At 42.3% G+C, this 21,058-nt stretch overlaps 1 protein-coding gene across 4 annotated transcripts in view; it reads right to left on the bottom strand.

The window, feature by feature from the left end:
• Positions 1–12,352, bottom strand: part of LOC149314489 (fatty acyl-CoA reductase 1) — a 62,812-nt gene extending 50,460 nt beyond the window's left edge. The window contains exons 1-3 of one of the 4 annotated variants that reach the window (XM_089521228.1): positions 5,291–5,758; positions 4,092–4,257; positions 869–929 (exon numbers count right to left, since the gene is read on the bottom strand). Coding sequence is in view for 2 of the 4 variants with exons in the window: in XM_089521227.1 (XP_089377353.1) it covers positions 4,092–4,100 (9 nt within the window). In the remaining 2 variants the exon portion in view is untranslated. Of the gene's footprint in view, positions 1–868; positions 930–4,091; positions 4,258–5,290; positions 5,759–12,254 lie in introns of those variants that run through there. The other 3 variants (XM_089521227.1, XM_089521226.1, XM_089521229.1) reach the window with 3 other exon arrangements.
• Between the last annotated feature and the right edge of the window lie 8,706 nt (positions 12,353–21,058).

The raw sequence follows: 21,058 nt of genomic DNA, 5'->3' as shown, positions 1-21,058 counted from the left end.
TTTTGCTTTTAAAAAAAAGTTACTGCCAGCCAACACATAGAATCATAGAGTTTGAAGAGACCACAAGGCCATCAAGCCCAACCACATGCAGGAACTCATGTTCAAAGCATCCCCGACAGATGGCCATCCAGCCTCTGTTTAAAATATCTCCCAAGAAAGAGGCTCTACCACTCTCCAAGGCAGTGCGTTCCACTGCCCAACAGCTCTCGCTGTCAGGAAGTGCCTCCTAATGTTGAGGAACTCTTTTCCTGTAGTTTGCATCCACTGTTCCAGGTCCTATTCTTTGGAGCAGCAGAAAACAAGCTTGCCTCACCCTCAATATGACATCCCCTCAAATACTTAAACCAGGCTACCATATCACCTCTTAACCGTCTCTTCTCCAGGCGAAATATACCCAACTCCCTAAGTCATTTACTACTTATTGATTAAATCACTACTTTCTCGCCACTTTAAAATGAACCCAGTCTTCTAAAACCAGTTACAGTCCGCCCTCTCTATATGCGACTCCACCGCGTATGGGAAAAATAGTGTATGCTCAAGCCTCATAGGAAAAAATTAGGCACGTGCACGTGACGACACATGGGCACATGGCATGGGTATGCACCTCATTACTTCTAATGGGGCTTGCCTTCCGTGTAAGCTCAAAGCCATGGAAGGCAAGTCCGCCTATGAGGAGGGCTGATTGTACTTACAGAGATGTATCATATCTTATTTTATGTATCAGTTCTTGAGGGCAAAATGCTATTATTATATGGCTAGCAGCCAAGTGGGGGGAAAGATCTAAAATATGCTAGCAAAGACCCTGATTTTAAAATATAAAATATAATTTAAATATAAATGTAAAGTTTGTAAAATATAAAATACATACATTGGCAACTGTCAGCCAGAGGACTTTTTCTTCAGCCACCCCTGCACTGTAGAATAACCTGCTGGAAGAGATTCAACAGCTGAATATGCTGTATGGGGTCCAAAACACCCTGCAGTAATAATCCAGTTTGAAGCTGCTTTAACTGCCTTGGCTCAGTGCTAGGGAATCTTGGGAAATGTAGTTTATTGTAGCACCAGAGCTCTCTGACAGAGAAGGCTAAATGTCTCACAAAACTGTAGTTCCCGCAATTCCCTAGAATTGAGCCAGGGCAGTTAAAGTGATCTCAGACTGGATGATTTCTGCAGGGTGTTTAGGACCTGAGTTTAAAAGAGCATTAAAACTAATGTTTTAATATGCATATATCTTATTTGTATTTTTAAATTGATGTGTATTTTAACTGATGTTGTTTGCTAATTGTTGTTGTCCCCGGTATTGATCCATAGAATAAATATTGTTGTTGTTGTAGGAAATATACTTCAGCCCAAGTCTTATTTCAGAATGATATTAGTTCTCCAACTATGCTGTAAAACATCCCAGTCCAAACAACCTGGATCAAAGTACACATTGTGTTAAATGCTTTCAGCATTTATACTTTATTTAACATTTTAACAAAATGCCAAATGGGTCCCTCTGATCCAAATTAAAGTCACAGGATAAGTGGAGCAAAATGAAACCTGTCTTTCTATGCCACCAATGAATTACCCCCACCAACAAACTTCCATTTATTCCAGCAAGAAAGTAGTTGCTGACACTATAAGAGTAATTTCTCTCTCCCAAGGCAAATATAAGCTTTAGGAGTAAAGGAGGTCTTACATAAAGAGGTAAACCCATTTCTGTTCACACCATGGCTAAACCTCCAGTGCTACTATTTATAAACCAAATAAAGCCAGAATTTAAATATAAAACCTATTTAAAATATCAGATAGCTTGGCCCAGGTACTATTATAATGATAAAGGAAAAAATGTAAATTCTTTTGCCCCTAATATATTCTTAGAGATGCCAAAAACTGCACCAGTATGATGGAAACTGCTGGTCTTGTTGATTGGACTGAAGACTGCCCATAGTCTCTAAAGTTTATGTTATGAACAATCAACATAGCAACAGTTATAAGCATGGAAGTACAACAAATTATCTGTGGGACATGAGAATCCCTTTAGAAAAGAGAGATTATTTAATGATACGAACTGAAGATACTAATACCTAAATGACCAAAAATCCAATAACATCTGTCACTTTGCTATCTTGCAATTTCCTGGAGCTTTGAAGCTGTTGCTTCTGTCTGCAACAGTAGCCCTAGGAAATCCATGGGCAAGTCTTAAGCAGACTGTACCCTGTGGTGCTATATAACTATTGGCCTATAAGATTTTTCTCCATGTATAAAAAGCATGTAACACATGCCTTGCTTATAGGCTGTACTCCTATCTCCTTTCCACTTGAAACCAGCCAAAAAGAACTTCAGCAGTTACAAACAGCTCACCCTTTGCTATTTAAAGGCATGACACTTCTGTATCTCAAGCTAATGGCCACTGCTCATGCATACATACTGTCACAAGAAGAGAGCTCCGACATAGAGCCTAACCAAACATTTTAAGATGTAAAGATCACCTGTCTCTACTTAGTACTTGAGTGTGCCACAAGAAAGACTACTACTTTGTTAAATTTGCCAGCATGATTAAGTAGCAGAAAATAATAAAGGGAGAGACATGGCATTCATGTATCAAATTGGAGAAACAGGACAGTTCTTCTCTGCAACATGCAACCATCTCCATTGCAGGAGGCTTTGAATTGTTCTTCCTCAAATTCAAACTATCAATAAATGAATGTGCTCTGATTTATCAATCAAGACATACTGATTTCCAAACTGCTAGGCAATATGTATATAAACATATTCATATAGTCTTACTGTGTACAATATTTACTGATGGTTGTTACAAAATGACAATTAGTTGCTTAATTCTAGAGAGAAAACTTTTCAACTCAAAGAAAAAACAGAAATCCTATATCTATGCCATCTGCTTCAGTGATTTGGACAGGTGCTATTATAGTAAGAAACTTTATGCAGAGTCAAGGATAAATTTTAAGATCAAGAGTTTACTTGATGTATCTCTGTCGTACTTAATTTTCTGCTCACCTACTCACAAAACAAGTGGAAAAAACAACCAAAATATGTTTAACCATGGCAATGGCAGACCTCCCCTGAATAAAACTTACCAAGAAAACACCATGATAGGGTCACCATATGTCGGAAATGACTTGATGGTACAAAACACACATACTATTGCAGAAGAGAATATATTAACTGTTATATTAAACATGTATGCATAAATTCAATATTTAAGATCAATGCTTTTAATTTGGATAATAATGAACTGAGCTGTACTGTAGTTTTGACAGATATGACCAAACATCTAAGGGAAGGCACTTTTAAAAAACAAAAACAAACAACCAGGGACCAACAGCTCCAGCATTCTGGCCTGTATTTTCTCTCAATAAAAGATTCTAGTGTCTAAAGCGCTATAGGCACCATTGTTGAGTACACAATAGCTGCTGTGTTTCTCTCCGCCCCCCCTCCACACACACACACACACACACACACACACCACAACATCGCTGTTTTGTTGAAGTGCAAGCTTTATCAATTCACTTTTCTTTAAAAGTCAGGTTTTGGAAATAGGAAGAGGTAGAAAACATAAGGAAGAGATAAATGTTGTAGATAAAATGTGGACTTCTACCTAAACTAAGCTTTTCTAGTTAAAGAATATTAAAGGAGCTAGAACTTTGAGCTTTGCAGCAGTGCAAATATATTGAAATAACAAAGGACACACTAAACATATGGAGTTAATTTTTAAATTGTGTTTGCAGCAAAAATCCCACATTAACAAAGACATGATTACTACAGGGGAAACCAATAGATGATCAATTTAACATTTGAAAGACTAAGTAGTATTCCACATACTTGCACTTATTCTGGTTAGTGGAACTACTGCCCAATTCTTCAGTGTCTCCAAATTCAAGCAGTAGAGGACCACTGTAATTAAAGGATCTAAGTACAGTAATGGTTATATTCCTGCTATCCCATCCCTGGCAGCTTGCACAAATGTCTCAACGCCCAAGTATTTTGCTGAAAATTAAGATTGATTTAGGATGGCTTTCTCAAATTTAACTTAACTAACTTAATTCTAAAGCTAGACAAGGTGGTTTTTTAATTTGTTTTTATCCTACCTGTTCCATATGTGCTTAATATTAGCTTTCCTCTTGCTTGCACCTAATAGAAAGCATGTTACACATGTATATCTCCTTTTCTACAAATTTTCTTAAAAGTTGGAACAAATTTAGCCATTTCCCAGAGAAGATCAGTTTGGAATGAGACACTGCTTCCTCTTCTGAACTAGAAAACATAAGCATATGCCAGTGAATATTACATGATCTTATTTTTGTTTTTCAAAAGTATACTAAATATAATACTATTTGTTTATTTATTTATTGTATTTATACCCCACTTTTCAGCCTGAAAGGCTCTCACAGCGGCATACAGATAGTTAATTAGACATTTCCCTGCCCACAGGCTTACAATCTAAAAAAGATATGACACAAAAGGAGAAGGGAATGGCAGTGGGAAGGGGAATTAAGTCCAGCAGTTCTTCTCTTCCTCCAAGGCCTAAACCATGGCAGATGGACTGAAGGGAGGGCTCTTCTTCTTACTTTTAGGCCAGGTCTGATGGAACCAGCCAGCCTTCTCTCCCTCTGAGGCCGGATGGTATTAGACGGCAGAGAGGGAGGGCTCATCTTCTTACTACAGCATATTACTACAGCAATTATCATATACTTCATTGATATACTGGCTGTATCAGGAAAACTAAAATCACTGAGAAATTAAGAAAATGATCAGATTTCAAAATGTTTCAAGGTCTTTCTTGATTAACATGAAAAATGTGAAGAATCTAGAGATTCCAGCTGAGACCAAGAAACTAACCATACTGCCGCACTACAGCAACAGTACAGCACATGTTCACCAAAAACAGATAACATTTCCAGCCATTTAAGAAACTGGCTTTATTTATCTCAAACTGCCATGATACACTCTGTTTACTATTTCCTTCCCTTAACTAAAAAGATGAACATGGTCAACTAAGTTGAAAATGTCCTCCTAGCTTGATGTGAAACACTTCAAGCAAAAAGAGAATCAGAGCCACATAGAACTGAAATATATGTTTCATTTTTATTTTTAAAGTATCATCCAACACAAGGCATCTGTTAAAGAAAGGATTGCCTCCCTGGCCTTCAGCACTAGTAACTAGCAAGACAACAAAAGCAATTTGGCAGAGCTAACCTGAGCATTATAGATATATGCCAAGGGGGAGTCAGTCCCTTTCAGCAACTTACTGACACCATGTTTAGGTAAGCTCATACTTCAAGTTTACCTGATCCATGGGGTGAGGTAACTAAAGAAAGAAATATTATCATTACGGAAGCTCTTGTTGCCAACTTCTTTCTTTCAGTTATCCTCAAAGGTGCTACAAGATCTCTCTCCATGGCTACATCTTTGAATTCTGACAAATCACGATGAAGAAGGTAGTCTGGGGTTGAAGACAAGGCAAGAATAATACTGTCCCTTAATCCCCATTTGATTATCACATTCTTCCTTCTTCACCACAAAAAGAAGTAGAGGAATCCTGAAATATGGTGGTTTTACAAGCAGAGAATAAATTAAACTTTTTACAAAAAGGTCTTTTTCCAATGAATAATAATCTAAGATGTTGGGGGAATGGTGACAATATTTACATAAAACATTTAAATATTTTGGAAAAACTGAAATTTTTTTTAAGCTAAGTATTAAAATCCAGTTGTTATTCCCAACTACATAGACCCACTTAATCAATGGAACTTAAGTGATGACTTACCAAGTTACTATTCTTTCAATGGGTCTATTCTAATTAAGACTAACAATTGATTTCTATCACTGTTTAACTTATTTAGGAATATGAAGATTTTTAGCTAATACAGATCATCACAGAATAAAAAATGATGAAGAGTTTAATGCTTTCAATATTGTTGTCAAATTTAATCTGATATCCAAATATGCTGTTAGTCCTTAATGCTGTGACAACAAAACTATATCTATCCTAATAATAGCAAAAGATTGCTCTTTGTGTAAATATATTTCAAATAGCACACTTTGGCCTAAATTTAAAGCAGCAGAATATGTTGAGATTTCATAAAGGCAGCATGGCACAAATTTCCATTTTAAAGTCAGCTTCTCTCTCCTGCCCCAGGAGGAATACTGAGCAAAGGTTTAATAAAACTGCAGCCCTAGTAGTGATCAGTGAGGATTGGTATGAACTCAGACTAGCAGAAGACTTGGATTTGGACTTGGTTTAAGAAAAGTTTAAGAAGTATTTCCCTTAAGGCCAGAAGACTATCAGTTGCATCTATCCTTCCCATTTGATGACTAGGGGCTAGTCTACATGTTTAAAATATCCTCATTCCAGTCAAAGCACACACACACTGAATTCCTTGAACTCGGCAGAAACAGGCGTTGCCGTTTTTACCAGAGTATCCGCTGAAATCTGCATTACCGCACAAGTGGCTGTTTGTCCACTTCATACTGTTAGCACTCCCATGCATACCCCATGTTTTTGAGGTCCTCATAATTTCATATTTCTTATCTGGAGATAGCATGTTTTTGGGAGACTGATGATCTTTTCAAAAACACTAGGTTAAGTTCTCAGGGGAACAAAAAAGAGTGTATCCCGCGACATGTACAGATCCAGGTAAACAAGACTATCAAATTCAGATGGGTGTATTAAGTGCTCCTTCCCTCCTGCCAAGTCATCTGCATTTGCTCTTGCAACTTGAAACAAAGCACTCAGAGCAGTAAGCCACTATGTTGTGTTCCCAGTCAACCTTCCCTGTCCATCCATCATGGGAATATCCTGATACAATCACTGTAATCACTGTTTTTGTCACACTAAAGTTAAAATCATCAATCAGTCTGGAATCCTGCTGTTGATTCCTGGGAAAGGACATCCAGACATTGCTACCTGGTGAGATAGCCTATCTCTTGGGGCTATATTTCGGGTATAAATATTTGTTCCAAAAACCTAGCCTCTGCATACTCAGTTGTCCCAGGTTGTCCTCCTTGTATGCAACTGTGCCGCCTTCAGACCTCCAAGCCTGAGCCACTTCACTCCAGCTTCCCATGGTCTACTCATCAGACAAGTGATTATCACCCCACAGCAAACTCCTAAGATTCTGCTATCACCTTTCTGTAGTTCTATTTAGGTTAGTTATGAATGCTATGTCTGTGAATCGCTAATTGTGTATGATATTTTTCTAAATAAAACTCTCTTAATTCACTCCAAACTTGGGGTTCTCCTCAGTTAGAATTGGTATAAACAGGTCCAAATGGTCCTAAGGTTATCAACCTCTTGCAAAAGCTAATTTGCCTAACAAATGAAGCAGCCCTGTAATATTTAGTGTGGACCTCCCCCCTTACACCTTTCTTTGGATAACCGTACACATTCAAATGGCTTTGCATTTTCAGCAGAGAGAGGGTAAACAGATGCAAATAGATACAAATCTGTGCAGGAAAAGGAAGGCAATAAACCATCAATGTGAATCTGTGAAAATGTGCGCCAATTTGCATAACACAGTTACATGTAGACCAGTCCTAGATTCCATGTGGAAAACACTGTTGAAGGCCTTTCCAGTCAATCGATAGGTGGGTGTGGTGTACACTATCTATGGGCTCTCTCATATGAAGAGAAAAAACTGAATATAAAATACATGCACACCTTTGCATCCTGAATTATCCACATGTAGATAGAATATGATGACAAATAAAGAAAGGGTAAGTGTTCCACTGAAAATATTTTCATAAAGGAAACAACTTATCCTTGTTACAACAGAACATACAATGCTCATAAAGACACCACGTACTTTTGAGCACCATAACTAGCTATAAGAACAGCAATGTCAATATTCTCCAACAGGCAGCTGATGAATGAATCTTAGACCTAAGACAATCTGCTCAGGTGACAATGTCCATAATCCTTTACCATTCACTATGCTGGCTAAACCTGATGGGAGTTGTAAGGTGGAAACACCTACAGACCCAAAGTTGCAAGCAAGAAACAGATACATCCTCCACTCAGCAATGAATAACAAGTAGAACTTATTATGAACGAAATGGAACCACATAGATATAAAGTGTTTCTGAAAGGTTATACACACATACACCTCCTTCCCTCCTGTTGTAACTCCAAACTCAACTGGTGCCAATGAGGACAAATGCTAGAGGCTTTATACTGGTGGGGAAAAATAAGAGTGCAACAGTTCCAAAAGAATGAAGTACATATATAGGCAATCCTGTATTCTTGAGAGGAATGAAGAATGATACAGATAATAGTGAAAGCAATTTAAAATGTGCAGGAAAGAAACAAATGTTTAAACATTCTTTTTAAAGTTCTCAAAGGTGGTCTACTATTTTATAGATTTATATTTTGTGCAATGTTAATTCTTTTATATAGTAATTGCCAGAATGCCACATCTGTTTTTAAAAAAGACACCCACACAATAGGATTATGCCAAACCAAAAAGAACTGTAGAATATTCAGATACTGTCACTGCAAAACAAAGTGGCTTTTGCATTCAACTAGGTTAGCAATACCTTTCCCATTGCTGCAGACATTATTTACTTTCCATACAACCAATCTGAAGTTTCAAAGTCTGAGCTTTGTTTATATTTCAAACACAGCACACGATTTACTGCTCACATATACATCTTTTCCAAACTGGTTTTATCCAGATTGTGCTCCACTATCTCAACCACACTAGAAGACAACCTTTACTGGAATATGGACAAGAGTGCTAATCGCCACTGATTCACTTGAAAACTTTCAGAGCTACTAACCAAGGTTTTCTTCTGGGTCAACTTGGCAGAAAGGGGTAAAGGTACTACCTACTGCTTCTGATCCTTCCAAGACAGATCCCAAAAACTGGTGCTAAGATGGCGGGAGCAAAGTGCTCCCCACAAGGCAGTCTTTGTGGTCCACATTCCATCCAGACTCCCTGGGGATCATTCTTTGTGGGCCCAAGAAAGCCTGAACTGCCTCCCACAAATGCCCAGGAAAGTAAATTCACCTTCTACATGGATTAAGAGCACACACTCATTTTAACATTTTAAAAATACCCTTTCCCCCAAATACCCACAATTTTTCAAAGAAAAAAGTGGATTTTGGGAAACAGAGATTTGTTTTCTTTTTTGGGAACAATTTTGGCCATCCATGTGGCCCATGGTAGAATCCTGAGGCAGAAAACTGGCCACAAATTTGCCCAACTTGTGATTCACAATTTATTTATATTGTGTCCTTCATTCTGACCAGAGGCCAGGAGGCTCTCAACACTATATATTGACCACAGCAGAAAATGACCACCACATCCTCTATCAGCCATTTTAACTTCCCAGGACTGGACAAAACCAAAACATGTTAAGATGACACAAAGCAAACTCACTAGCATCGAGGCCAATCCATCTCAGCCAGGAGAGAGTTTCACAAACTATGAGCTATCAAGAAGGCCCTAACATTACTGATTTGCCCATCATCAGGAATACCAGCAGGGCCTCCCTACAAGATCTTAATGCACAAGTTGGGATATATTAGAGACACATTCTTAAAGTACTTCAGAAAATTAAAACTGCTGCAGCAACACAGTTTTGGGTGGCTGACTGTTCCTAAGATCCACCTATAATCTTATATCCGTGGTGGCGAACCTATGGCATGTGTGCCAGAGAAAGCACGCTAAGTCATTTTTTCTGGCACATGGAAGACGGGAAAGAAGAGGAGCAGGCACACACCTGTTCATCCTTTTCCCCGACAGTCCCAGAAGCAGCTGAAGGCCCAGAAGGGGGCCGGGGGGGGGGGGGAGGAATGGGTTTGAATCCTCACTCAGCCATGGAAACCCACTCAGTGTCCTTGGACAAGTCACTCTCTCAGGCTCAGAAAAAACGTCCTCTGAACAAATCTTGTCTCGAAAACCATAATAGAGTCCCCATAAGTATTGTGTATTCCTGCATAGCAAGGAGTTGGTCTCCACGACCCTTGTTATCTCTTCCAACTCTAATCATTCTAAGTTGGAAATGACTTGAAGGCACACAAGAAGTCACTATTTATGAAACGTTATGGGAGTGTGGGAAGCTGACAGGAGGGGACAGGTTAATCTGCATAAGAATGGCAGCATTTTTTTAAATTCCCAGTGCAGAGCCCCACCCTCCAAAACCAACACCTTCAGAGAACAAGGGCAAGGTAACCTCCCAGGGTGGAGCAAGCTTCACTGCACTCCAGTATCCTTGGGTAAATGGCCCATATCCAAGAACAAATTGTGTTGGAAATGAGATCCTCTCCAGAAATGTTTTGCCTAAAAGCCATATAATTTGCCTGAGCAACAGTACTGTACTAAAAAAAAAAAAAGGGGGGGAGCCCAATCAGTGTCTTGCATCTGCCTAGGTGTGCTGAAGACAGCCCTGGTTTGCAACTGCAAGTTTTATATTCCCATAAAGGGCAGCAGCAGGGAGAGGGATATTTTGTCATCTCTGAGAAGAGGTTTAGCGTTGTCCCCATTATTCCCGAAGGGGGAGAGCTCTATGGTATTAGAGCAGTTTCAAACTCAAATGATGCTTTTAGCAGCCACATAAACTTCCTCCCCAAACCTCAGACAGCGGTGGAGGAGTGGGTTCTCACCTAGGCCACATCCACACTGCAGAAACAATCCAGTTTACACATCTTTTACTACCATGGCTCAGTGCTATACCATTCTGGGAAATGTGCTTTGCTGTGGCACTGGAGCTTTGCTACTACATTTCTGAGAAGTCCATAGCACTGAACCGTGGCAATTAAAGCGGTGTAAAACTGGGTTATTTCAGCAGTGCAGATGCAGCCCTAAACTCCACTCCTCTGCCCCACCATGCACTCAAGCTCCACAGACAGAAGTGTTTCACTGGTCCTCGGCGCAGTCCACAATTTCATCTCTCACCTTCCATAGAGGAAACACTCTCTTCAGAAGGAACACACACGTATATATAACCAATTCCCATCCTTCAGCAATTCTCTCCCCATCTCTCCATTCAAAAAAAAAGGGGGGGGGAGGCAGGAAGAGAAGGAAAAGATGCCCCAGAACTGGGACACACACACACACACACACACCATATGCCACCCACCCGCCAGCTCATGTCCCCCCTTGAGTGCCTCCATCCCACAATGCTTTCTCCTCAGCCCTGGCCAGAGGAAGGCCCACCCAAGGCCTCATCCCCCCCCCCCACTCCAACAACGTGTGCTTCTGTGTATATGGATGATGCTTGTGTGTGTATATATAGATAGAGACAGAGACAGATGGACAGACATATACGTGTGTGTGTGTGTCTATAGTAAAATGGTGTGTGTGAATATGTCTCTCTGTGTATACACACACACACACACATGAACACATGATTTTATTATAGACACACAGACATCTATCTACATACACACACCATTAAACTATACACACATATATACATATCTATACTGTATATCTACGCACACACACACGTATATATACACACAGTGGGCCCTTGACAGCCACTAGGGTTTGGTTCCAGCCGCCTGCCATGGATGCCAAACTCCCTGGATGCTCAAGTCCCATTATACACAATGGGGCACAGCAAAATGGTGCCCCTTATATAAAGTGGCAAAGGTTTGCTTTGGGGGGATTTATATGCCTTTAAAACCAGGAATCCTAGCCACGCAATGGATGTGCCAAAATACAGCTGTTCCTATTGGGGGTTTTGTACCATCTTCCCTGAATCACCTTGGATGTGTGTATGTGTATAATACACACACACACACGTATTCTCTGTGTGTATAAATATGCATATGTGTGTGTGTGTATGCACACACATATATGTATTAATGTGCGTATACATATGTATATACTGTACGTAAGTGTCTATGTGTGTATATACACACATATATAGACACACATATGTATTGGTGTGTGTGTGTATATGCTAGTATATATGTCTGTGTGTATACATATAACCCCCCCTACACACACACACACTGTTCCCCTCAGGAGGAGAAAGCCCCGCTCTGAGTCCCTCCCTCCCTCCCTCCCTTTTCCATCCAGGAAGCCCCCCTCCCTTAACGGCCAGCGGTGCCTCTACCGTTGCGCGCGCCAGCCTCCTCCCTCCCTCGCTCGCTCTCTTTCCTGGCGGCGGTTGCCTCTGCCTGCCTGCGCGCGCTGACCTTCCCTTCAACCCAACCGACGCACGGACCCCCCTCGCGCTGGCCCCGCCCGCTCAGAACTCCCCAAATCCCCCGAACCCCTTTTCCTCTGTCCCTTCCTTACTTGCCGCCTTCCGCTCCTGCTGCTGCTGCTGCTGCTGCTGCTGGTTACCCAAGAAGAAGAAGGAGGGGAAGGGAGGGCAAGGGAGGGGGGACACACGAGAGGAGCTGCTGCTGCTGCTGCTGCGGCTGCTGCTGCTATTGGCCGCCAACCCGCGCAAGGCGGCGACGTTGCCATTGGCTCCCGCGGCCGTCACTCCCCGAGACGCAGGCGGCGGAGGATTGGACCAGGTTGGCGGAGGACCCTTCCCCTGGGTCCATTCATGAGGCGGGAGGGGTGGGTGTTATAGCGGTCGCCTGGCCAATGGGAGCGGCTCCCTGGCCTCGCGACGCCCGCCAGCACTGAAGCCCCTTCCGCCGTCTTTACTGAGGGCCCTTTTGCCTCAGCTCTGCGCATGCGCAATTAGGGTCAAATGGGAACCTCTCACTGGGCTTTCTTGGCAAGGTTTTTCTTCCTCTGTGGCTCCCTCTGAGGCAGAGAAATTGTGACTTGCCCAAAGGTCTCCCAGTGGGTTGTCAAAGTGGAGCAGGGATTCGAACTCTGGTCCCCAAAGTCTAATAGCCAACACTCACACCAATACACTGCTTTGTTTTGGTTGCTCTGTGCCTTCAAGGCTGCGTCCACACTGCAGAAATCAATCCAGTTTCACACCACTTTATCTGCCATGGCTGAAAGCTATGGATTCCTGGGATTTTGGGAGTATTGTCGTGGCGCCTCACAAAACTACAACTCCCATCGCACAGGAGTGTCAAACGGGATTAATTTTGCAGTGTGGATTCAGCCAAGTCATTTCTGACTCATGGCAACCCTATCATGGGGTTTCCTTGGCAAGATTTGTTCAGAGGAGGTTTGCCATTGCCTTCCCCTGAGGAGGCTGAGAGAGTGTGACTTCTTGCCCAAAGTCACCCAGTGGATGCCCCACCAAGGAGGGCATGAGATGAGGGCAGCATGACCGGTTTGTCCTCCTTTTCCCAGGGCATGTCCTACATCATTTCATCCTTCTGTCTGAGGAATTCCAGAACGTCCTCTTGAGCGTGACTAAGAATCATGAGTTTATATGAGTGTTTTCAGCTTTTACTCTGGAATGGCCTCCCTTCTACATGACTGTCCTACACTTTGTAGCGCCTTGTCCTCCTTTGCATTGAGGACATCTGGTCACCCTGGATGAAGATGAGGTCTCACGATGGCCCCACCACACCTCGCTCTACGCCTTTCCTGAATCTTTCCCTGATTGGGGGATTTGTTGTTGTTGTTGTTGTTAACTGCCATCACCTAAGTCTGGACCCATGGTGACCCTGCTGATGAGACATCTCCAAGACCCCCTGTCCTCCACTGCTCTGCCCAACTACTGCAAACGCATACTCTTGATCTCTTTAATAGAGTCCATCCATCTTGCATGCAGCCTTCCTTTCTTTCTACTTCCCTCTATCTTTCCTAGCATTATTGTTTTTCCAGGGGAGTCATGCTTTCTCATGCTGTGTCAAAGGTATGCCAGCCTAAGTCTTGTCATCTTGGCTTCCAGGGTTGGTTCAAGCTTGATCTGCTCTAGGACCAATTTGTTTGTCTTTTTGGCTGTCCACGGGATCCTCAGGACTTTTCCAGCACCACATCTCAAATGAATGGATTTTCTTCCTATCTTTCTTGACTGTCCAGCTCTCACATCCATACATAATAACAGGGAATACAGTGGCTTCTGTGATTCTAACTTATGTGCTGAGTTGTATATCTTTGCATTTTAGAATTTTTTTAGTTCTTTCATACCCGCCCTCTCCATTCTTAATCTTCTGGCTGCAGAGCCTGAACAGACAGGCCAAAATAAAGCTGCTTCAGGTCACTTTGGAGGTATGCTGTTTAAATGACACACTCATCTTAAGAGGCCAGAAGCTGTGCCAAAGCTGTCCTCCAGTCCTTAGGACTGGAGTTTGGCTTTGGTACGTCTTCTGACCTCTTAGGACGCATGCATCATTTAAACAGCATACCTGCAAAGTGACCCACAGCAGCTTTATTTTGGCCTGTCTGCATGGGCTCTGCAGTCTCCATTTCTATCAGTGTTTGATCCTAGGTATGAGAACTCTTTTACAACTTCTACTTTTTCATTGTCTAGGCTGAATTTGTCAAGATTCTCCATGGTCATTATTTTTATTTTCTTTATGTTCAACAGTCAACCTACATTTGCACTTTCCTCCTTGATCTTTCTTAATAGTTGTTGCAGGTCTGGGAGGTTTTCTGCTAGTAGTATGGCGTCATCTGCATACCTTAGATTGTTGATATTCCTGCCTCCTATTTTCACTCCTCCTTCTTCTTTGTCCAAGTCTGCTTTTCTTACAATATATTTTGCATACAACTTGAACAGGTAGGGTGATAAGACGCAGCCTTGTCTGACTCCTTTTCCAGTTGAGAACTATGCTGTTTCTCTGTGTTCTGTTCTAACAGTAGCCTCTTGTCCTAATAGTAGCCTCTTGTCCATCAGGACTATCAGATGTGTTGGCACTCCCATAGCCTTTCATGATCTCTGCAGTCAAAGGCTTTGTTATAATCTATAAAGCACATGCTGATTTTCTTTTAGAATTCCCTGGTGTGCTCCATTAGCCAACATATGTTTGCAGTGTGGTCCCTAGTGCCTCTTCCTTTCCTAAATCCTGCTTGGACCTCTGGGATTTCTCTCTCCGTGTATGGTTGGAGTCTATGAAGAATTTTGAGCATAATTTTGCTTGTGTGGGAAATCAGTGCTATACTGATCATTTCCAACATGCTGGCCATCTCCTCCCCCCTCCCCCAAATATCTGTTGGCATGTGTTGCTTAGCACTAGAGTTGACTCTGTCAATGTGTATTGCAACAGTTATATTGGAATATCATCTGTTCCTGGAGGCTTGTTTTTTACCATTTCTCTTATTGCAGCTTCCACCTCACTTTTGGGGGGTTCATCTTCATATGGCTCTTTGTTCCATGTGTCTTTCATGTTGTCGTCTCTTTCATATAACTTCTGTGTATTGCATCCAACATCTTTTTATTTCTTCCTGGTTTGAATTATGTTATTTTTGTTGTCATAAGGTGTCCCAGTCCTTGGTTTGAACTTTCCTTTGATTTTGTGTATCTTGTGGAATAGGTCTCTCATTCTTCCCTTTTTGTTGTTGTCTTCTGTTTCTTTGCATTGATTATTGTAAGAGTTTTCTTTATCTTTGCGCATTAGCTACTGTACTGTTGCCTTCATGGTTCTTAGTTTATTCTTATCTCTTTTTTGTTTTATATCACCTCCTAAATTCCCTCTTCAAGTTGTGGCTGCACTATGGTCATTTTCAATCATTGTAATCTTACATGCGTTGCTTTCTCCCCTAACAGAGAGCTGCGCTTAATGGAAAGATGTTATCATCAGATACACCTGACAGACCTGGAGGTACTCCAACTCTTTCGAGTTCTATTATCTGGAAACAAACAAAAAGGAGATAGCCTTTTATGACTGAAATAGCACTTTAGGTGGGGTGGAAAGAATGGGAATATTTCCAAAGTACACTTGGAGAACACTGGCCTATTTGAATAAGAAACATTATATGCAGATTCCTTTCCAAACAGGGCTGCATCCACACTGGAGAAATAATCCAGTCTGACACTGCTTTAATTGTTATGGCTCAATGCAATGGAATTCAGGAATTCTGGTGCCACAACAAACTACAAACTACAGCTCCCAGAATTCCATTGCATTGAGCCATGGCAGTTAAAGCAGTGTCAGACTGGATTATTTCTCCAGTGCGGATGCAACCTAAATAAAAGTTCTTGTTCCCAGTGAACTAGACCTGCTGAAGCAGTGGCTGATTCAATGGATTTACTCTAGCTGAGCCAAGCAATTGGGTGTAGGCCTTAATATAAGCAGCTCAGTTGTGCTTAACTTTGGCATCTCACACAAAACAGTGTTTGAGCAGCGATTAAGACCCTGGTTTCCAGAGTCATAATCCAGCCCTCAGGCCACTGCACAACACTGTCTCTCCTAACACCACACTGGCATTGATGTTATGTGCCTTCAAATTGAGTCCAATTTAGGGACTCATAGTGTTTTCTCAACAGAATTGATGAAGAGGAGGTTTGCTATTGCCTTCCACTATGCCTGAGAGAGCGTGACTGGCCTGAAGACACAGGTGAGTTTTCTTGGCTGAGTGGTGTCTTAAACCCTCGTCTCCTGGTGTGTAAAGCCCCATTCAAACTACAAAAATAATCCATGAGGAATCCAGGTTCAATCCTTGTTCACACATGTCCTGAGTGCACTGGGGGGGGGGACTATTTAACCCAGGATATTTGATACCAGTTTTTTCCCTTTTTTCCCCTGAAAGATTCACATCGATCTGCATCTTCAGCAGTATGAATAAGATTCCAAATCAATTCAGATTGATCTGTATCATTCAGGGGGATGGAGCTGTTCCATTTTATCCCAAAATGAAGGCATGTGTAACAGGAGTTACAATGACTTGAAGAGATCCACGAACCAAAACAAAATGGGAACAACAAACTGATAGACATCAACACATCGATCTGCATTTCCTCAGGATAAAAAAATGACTGTGAATGCCCTCTTAGTCCAACACTGAAACCATTACACTAGGCTGGATCGTATACATGCTGGATATTTCATCTGTTGCAGATCTGTATAATAGCTGGCAAAAATATGTCTGTAGAACCAGCATGGTGTAGTGGACTAGGACTCAGAAGACCAAGGTTCAAATCCCCGCTAGGCCACTGAAACCCCCTGGGTGACATTTGGCAAGTCACACTCTCTCAGCTTCAGAGGATGGCAGTGGCAAACCGCCTCTGAAGGAACTTGCCAAGAAAACCCATGATAGGGTTGCCATATGTCAGAAATTACTTTAAGGCACACAACAACAACAACAAACTCCACAAAGAGCCATTTGAAAGTGGAGCATGGAAAGTAGCCCATGGAGTAGGGGGAGAGCTCCTTATAAAACTTTGTTTTCATGAAAACAAATAAGTCAGTGGCTTCTTTAAACAACAATCACACAGTTGTTCCTCTTGACATATTTTGCACATCTTTGAATTGTTCAAAAACTTAGAACCCTCTTTATAGCAGAGATGACAGTTGGGACTAAATAAATGTGGCATCCTGATCCTTTCATTGCTGCCTTCAATCCTATTAAAAAGTATTCTCTGGCTCCATCCTTAAGTCTGAGATTCATGCCTTTTCTCAAGGCTAGGCTGAACAAGCTATAGTGCAAACAACATTGTTAGTAGTAAAGGGTGGCACCTCTCGTCAAACTCATAAGCCCCGCCCACTGACAGGTGCCCCGCCCCGGAAGTCCCGCCTTAACAGGAAGTCCCGCCTTAACCGGATATCCGGCCTCCTGCCGGAAGTCCCGCCCTCCCCGGATATCCGGCCTTCTGCCGGAAGTCCTGCCCTCCCCGGATATCCGGCCACGCCCCCCGCTTGTGGCCCCACCCCAGCATGAAACCCCGCCTGTAGGTGGAGCGTCTGAAGGGACTCATGTGACCATGATGATTCAAAAGGGCCAATCAGAAGGCGGTTTTAGCAACGCTACAGGAAGCCTTTGGGCAAGCCCAGACATGTTCAGGGAAGACAGCGTGGAGTCAACCACCGCTATTCCAAGCTCTGGCGGTTTTTCCAGGACATCTGCAGCAAGAAAAAAGCAACCTGCAAGGAAGGCCGCCCCTAGATTCACCTCTTTCCCCCCGCTACTGCCAGGACCTATGGGTTTTTCCAAACCCCCGGTACCCTTGCTTAAGGAAGGCTGGGCAGAATTTACGAAGCCTCTCTCGCTAACTCCTGCAGACCTGAAAACCCGTGCTGGTAAGAAAAAGACCACCGTGAAGGATTCCCCCGTGTTTGTTTTTTCAGCAGGCCAAGAGGCTGGGGCTAAAACCATGAGCTCGCCGGACGGGAGTATAGATGGCCTTGATAATGGATCTGACCTAGAGTGTGATTGCGGTTGTGATCTGAAAGCACTTTTCCCGAAGAGGGAAAGACCTCTGATTTCTGATCCAGAAGAGCTAGATGGCAGTGTGTTTAGTAAAGCAGCCCCACAGAAGATTGAGAGCTCGGGGGGAGAGCCTGACACAGCTGGATCGGCTAACCAATCACTCCTTGATGACCTGATGGAGGCTGCCTTGGGGGACAACTCTGAAAAGACAGATGCAGGTTATGACAGCTTACCGGTAAGAGTTTTTTGTATTGAGTGGCTGTTTTTTTTTTTTAAAGAAAGAGAGAGGTGGGGGGTGCATTGCATGCAGAGGTTTTTTACTAAAAGATGTTTTAAATGTTTTTGCCAACAGGAGGCTGGTGTGCATGAAAGTGACGTGAAGAATCTTCAGTTCGGAAACTCTCAGAATGTAAACATATCCTGTGTTTCATGTGTTTCCTTCAAGCCTGAAGATTAGATATGCTCTGTGTAATTTGCAATAAAAATGGTTTGATCTATACCTGCGTGTTCATATTTACAGCAGCTGACAAAATGTCAGAACATGAAAAAATCCTAAAGAAAATATACTACGACCCTGAAGAAGTTGGAAGCTTTGGCGGTGTTCATCCCCTCTTTCTAGAGGCCAAAAAGCAGAACAAAACCATCCGGAAGGGGGAGGTTGTTGGATGGCTTTCCAAACAGGACAGTTATACACTACATAGGCCAGCCAGGGTCCGTTTTAAAAGAAACAAGACTGTTGTATCTAAAGTGGATTCTCAATGGCAGGCTGATTTAGTTGACATGCAACAATTTTCTAAGTATAATCGGGGTTACAAGTACATTTTAACCGTGATAGATATCCTTTCAAAATATGCCTGGGCTGTGGCTCTGAAGGATAAGTCAGGTAGAGAAGTGTCAGGAGCCTTTAATACTATTTTCTCAGAAAATAACAGAAAACCTGTTAAGTTACAGACAGATCGTGGCTCCGAGTTCTTAAACAAGCCTGTAAGTAGCCTTTTAAAACAACATGGGGTATATCACTTTGTCACCAATAATGAAGTTAAAGCTGCAGTTGTGGAGCGGTTTAACAGAACTTTAAAAACAAAAATGTGGAGGTACTTCACAGCCAATAACACCTTCACCTATATTGATGCCCTCCCATTGTTTATAAAAAGTTATAATCATAGTTTTCACCGTACTATCAAAGCAAGGCCTGTTGATGTCAATGATTCCAATGACCTAGCAGTGTGGAAAACAGTTTATGGGACCCCTGTCAAAAGAAAACAGGAAGTGCCAGTGCTCAGAAAAGGAGACCACGTTAGGATTTCTAAAAGCAAGGGAATATTTGCTAAGGGCTATGAACAGAATTTTACTACAGAGGTATTCATTGTGGACCATGTCATCAGAAAAGCAGAAAGGCCTGTGTTTCTTCTGAAAGATTATGATGGTGAAACTGTGGTTGGCAGCTTTTATCCTGAAGAATTACAAAAGATTAACACTGCAGAGGACCAGGTATACAGGATTGAGAAAATTCTAGCTACAAAAGGGAAGGGTAGAAAGAAGCATTACCTAGTGAAATGGCTAGGATGGCCAAGCAAATTCAACAGTTGGGTTCTTGCTTCTGAAGTTGGCAAACCTGTGTAATAGCTGCTGGTGAAGAGGTGGAACAATGGGGGATGGTAGCTTTTATGTTGTACTTCCAAGTAATGCCTGTGCAGATGTTTTTCCAGAGAACACGATCTCAAGTTTTACTATCTCTGTCGCAAGACCTCTGGAGCTTCCTGGGGAGTGGGAGGTAGGCCTGGCCGAGATACAGTACCCTCATAGTTGGAACACTGTAACTTCTGATGTGTGGTTTGAAATTGCAAACGGGAAAAGGCGGTGGCGTTACCTTCTACAACGGGGCTATTATTCAAGTATCCCTGAACTACTTGCACACATGAATAGCCTTATAAAAACACACAATGATCCCCCAGAAGTGGTTCTGCGGTATGACCAAGTGTCCAGAAAGGTTTGGCTTGAAACAGATGGCACATACACACTGATGGTTGGTGCAGAATTATCCTACATATTAGGGCTGTTTCCCAACCATCATGTCAAAATCCTGCCTTTCGCAGCAGACATCACTGGGGGTTTCACCAGTTTATATGTTTACACAGATATTGTGGAGCACCAGATAGTTGGGGACGTCTATGTGCCTTTGCTACGCTGCGTACCTGTGCAAGGACAGAATAATGAGCGTGTCAATATTTGTTATGACAAGCCTCACTACATTCCTGTAAGCAAGCACCATGTTGACACCATCACTGTTGAGATAAAGACAGATCAGAACAAAAAAGTCCCATTTCGCTTTGGAAAGGTGATTGTGAAGCTTCACTTCCGGCCCAGGAGAACTCTGCATCTTTAAAAAAAAAAAAATGGTGATCGTAAAATCATATGGGGACCCAGCCCTTTACAGAAATTATTACAGAGCCCAGGCTGGAAATGGCCTTCCTGGATATCAGGGTGTCCCCCAAATGTATGGGGCAGGGCTTGGTGGGATTTTCAGAGGCCTTTTTCGAAAAGCTGTACCGCTTTTAAGAAGAGGCCTGGACATTATTAAACCTCACGCAAAAACAGCTTTTCGTAATATTGCCAAAGATGTTGCTGGCAAGGTGACTGAGGCAGTTCTAAATAGAGTGACACCTCCAAATCTGCAAGAAGGATCGGGCCTGATGTACATTAAAAGAAGGAAGGGGTTAAAAAGAAAAGCATCACAGGCGAGGCTGACAGGCCCTCCCCACCCCCTTAAAAGAAAAGTCCCACAAGAAAAGAAAACTCAGAAGCGGAGAGCTGTGCGAAAGCGACAGAGGGCTCTGGCTAAGAGGGACATCTTTTAAACCAGCATC

This window comes from Sceloporus occidentalis, unplaced genomic scaffold, assembly GCF_023333645.1.
Source record: "Sceloporus occidentalis isolate IW3139 unplaced genomic scaffold, rSceOcc1.0.p SCAF_4, whole genome shotgun sequence".
Lineage (NCBI taxonomy): Eukaryota > Metazoa > Chordata > Lepidosauria > Squamata > Phrynosomatidae > Sceloporus > Sceloporus occidentalis.
The sequence above is the reverse complement of the archived record's forward strand: the minus strand, read 5'-3'. Positions and strand labels throughout refer to the sequence as shown.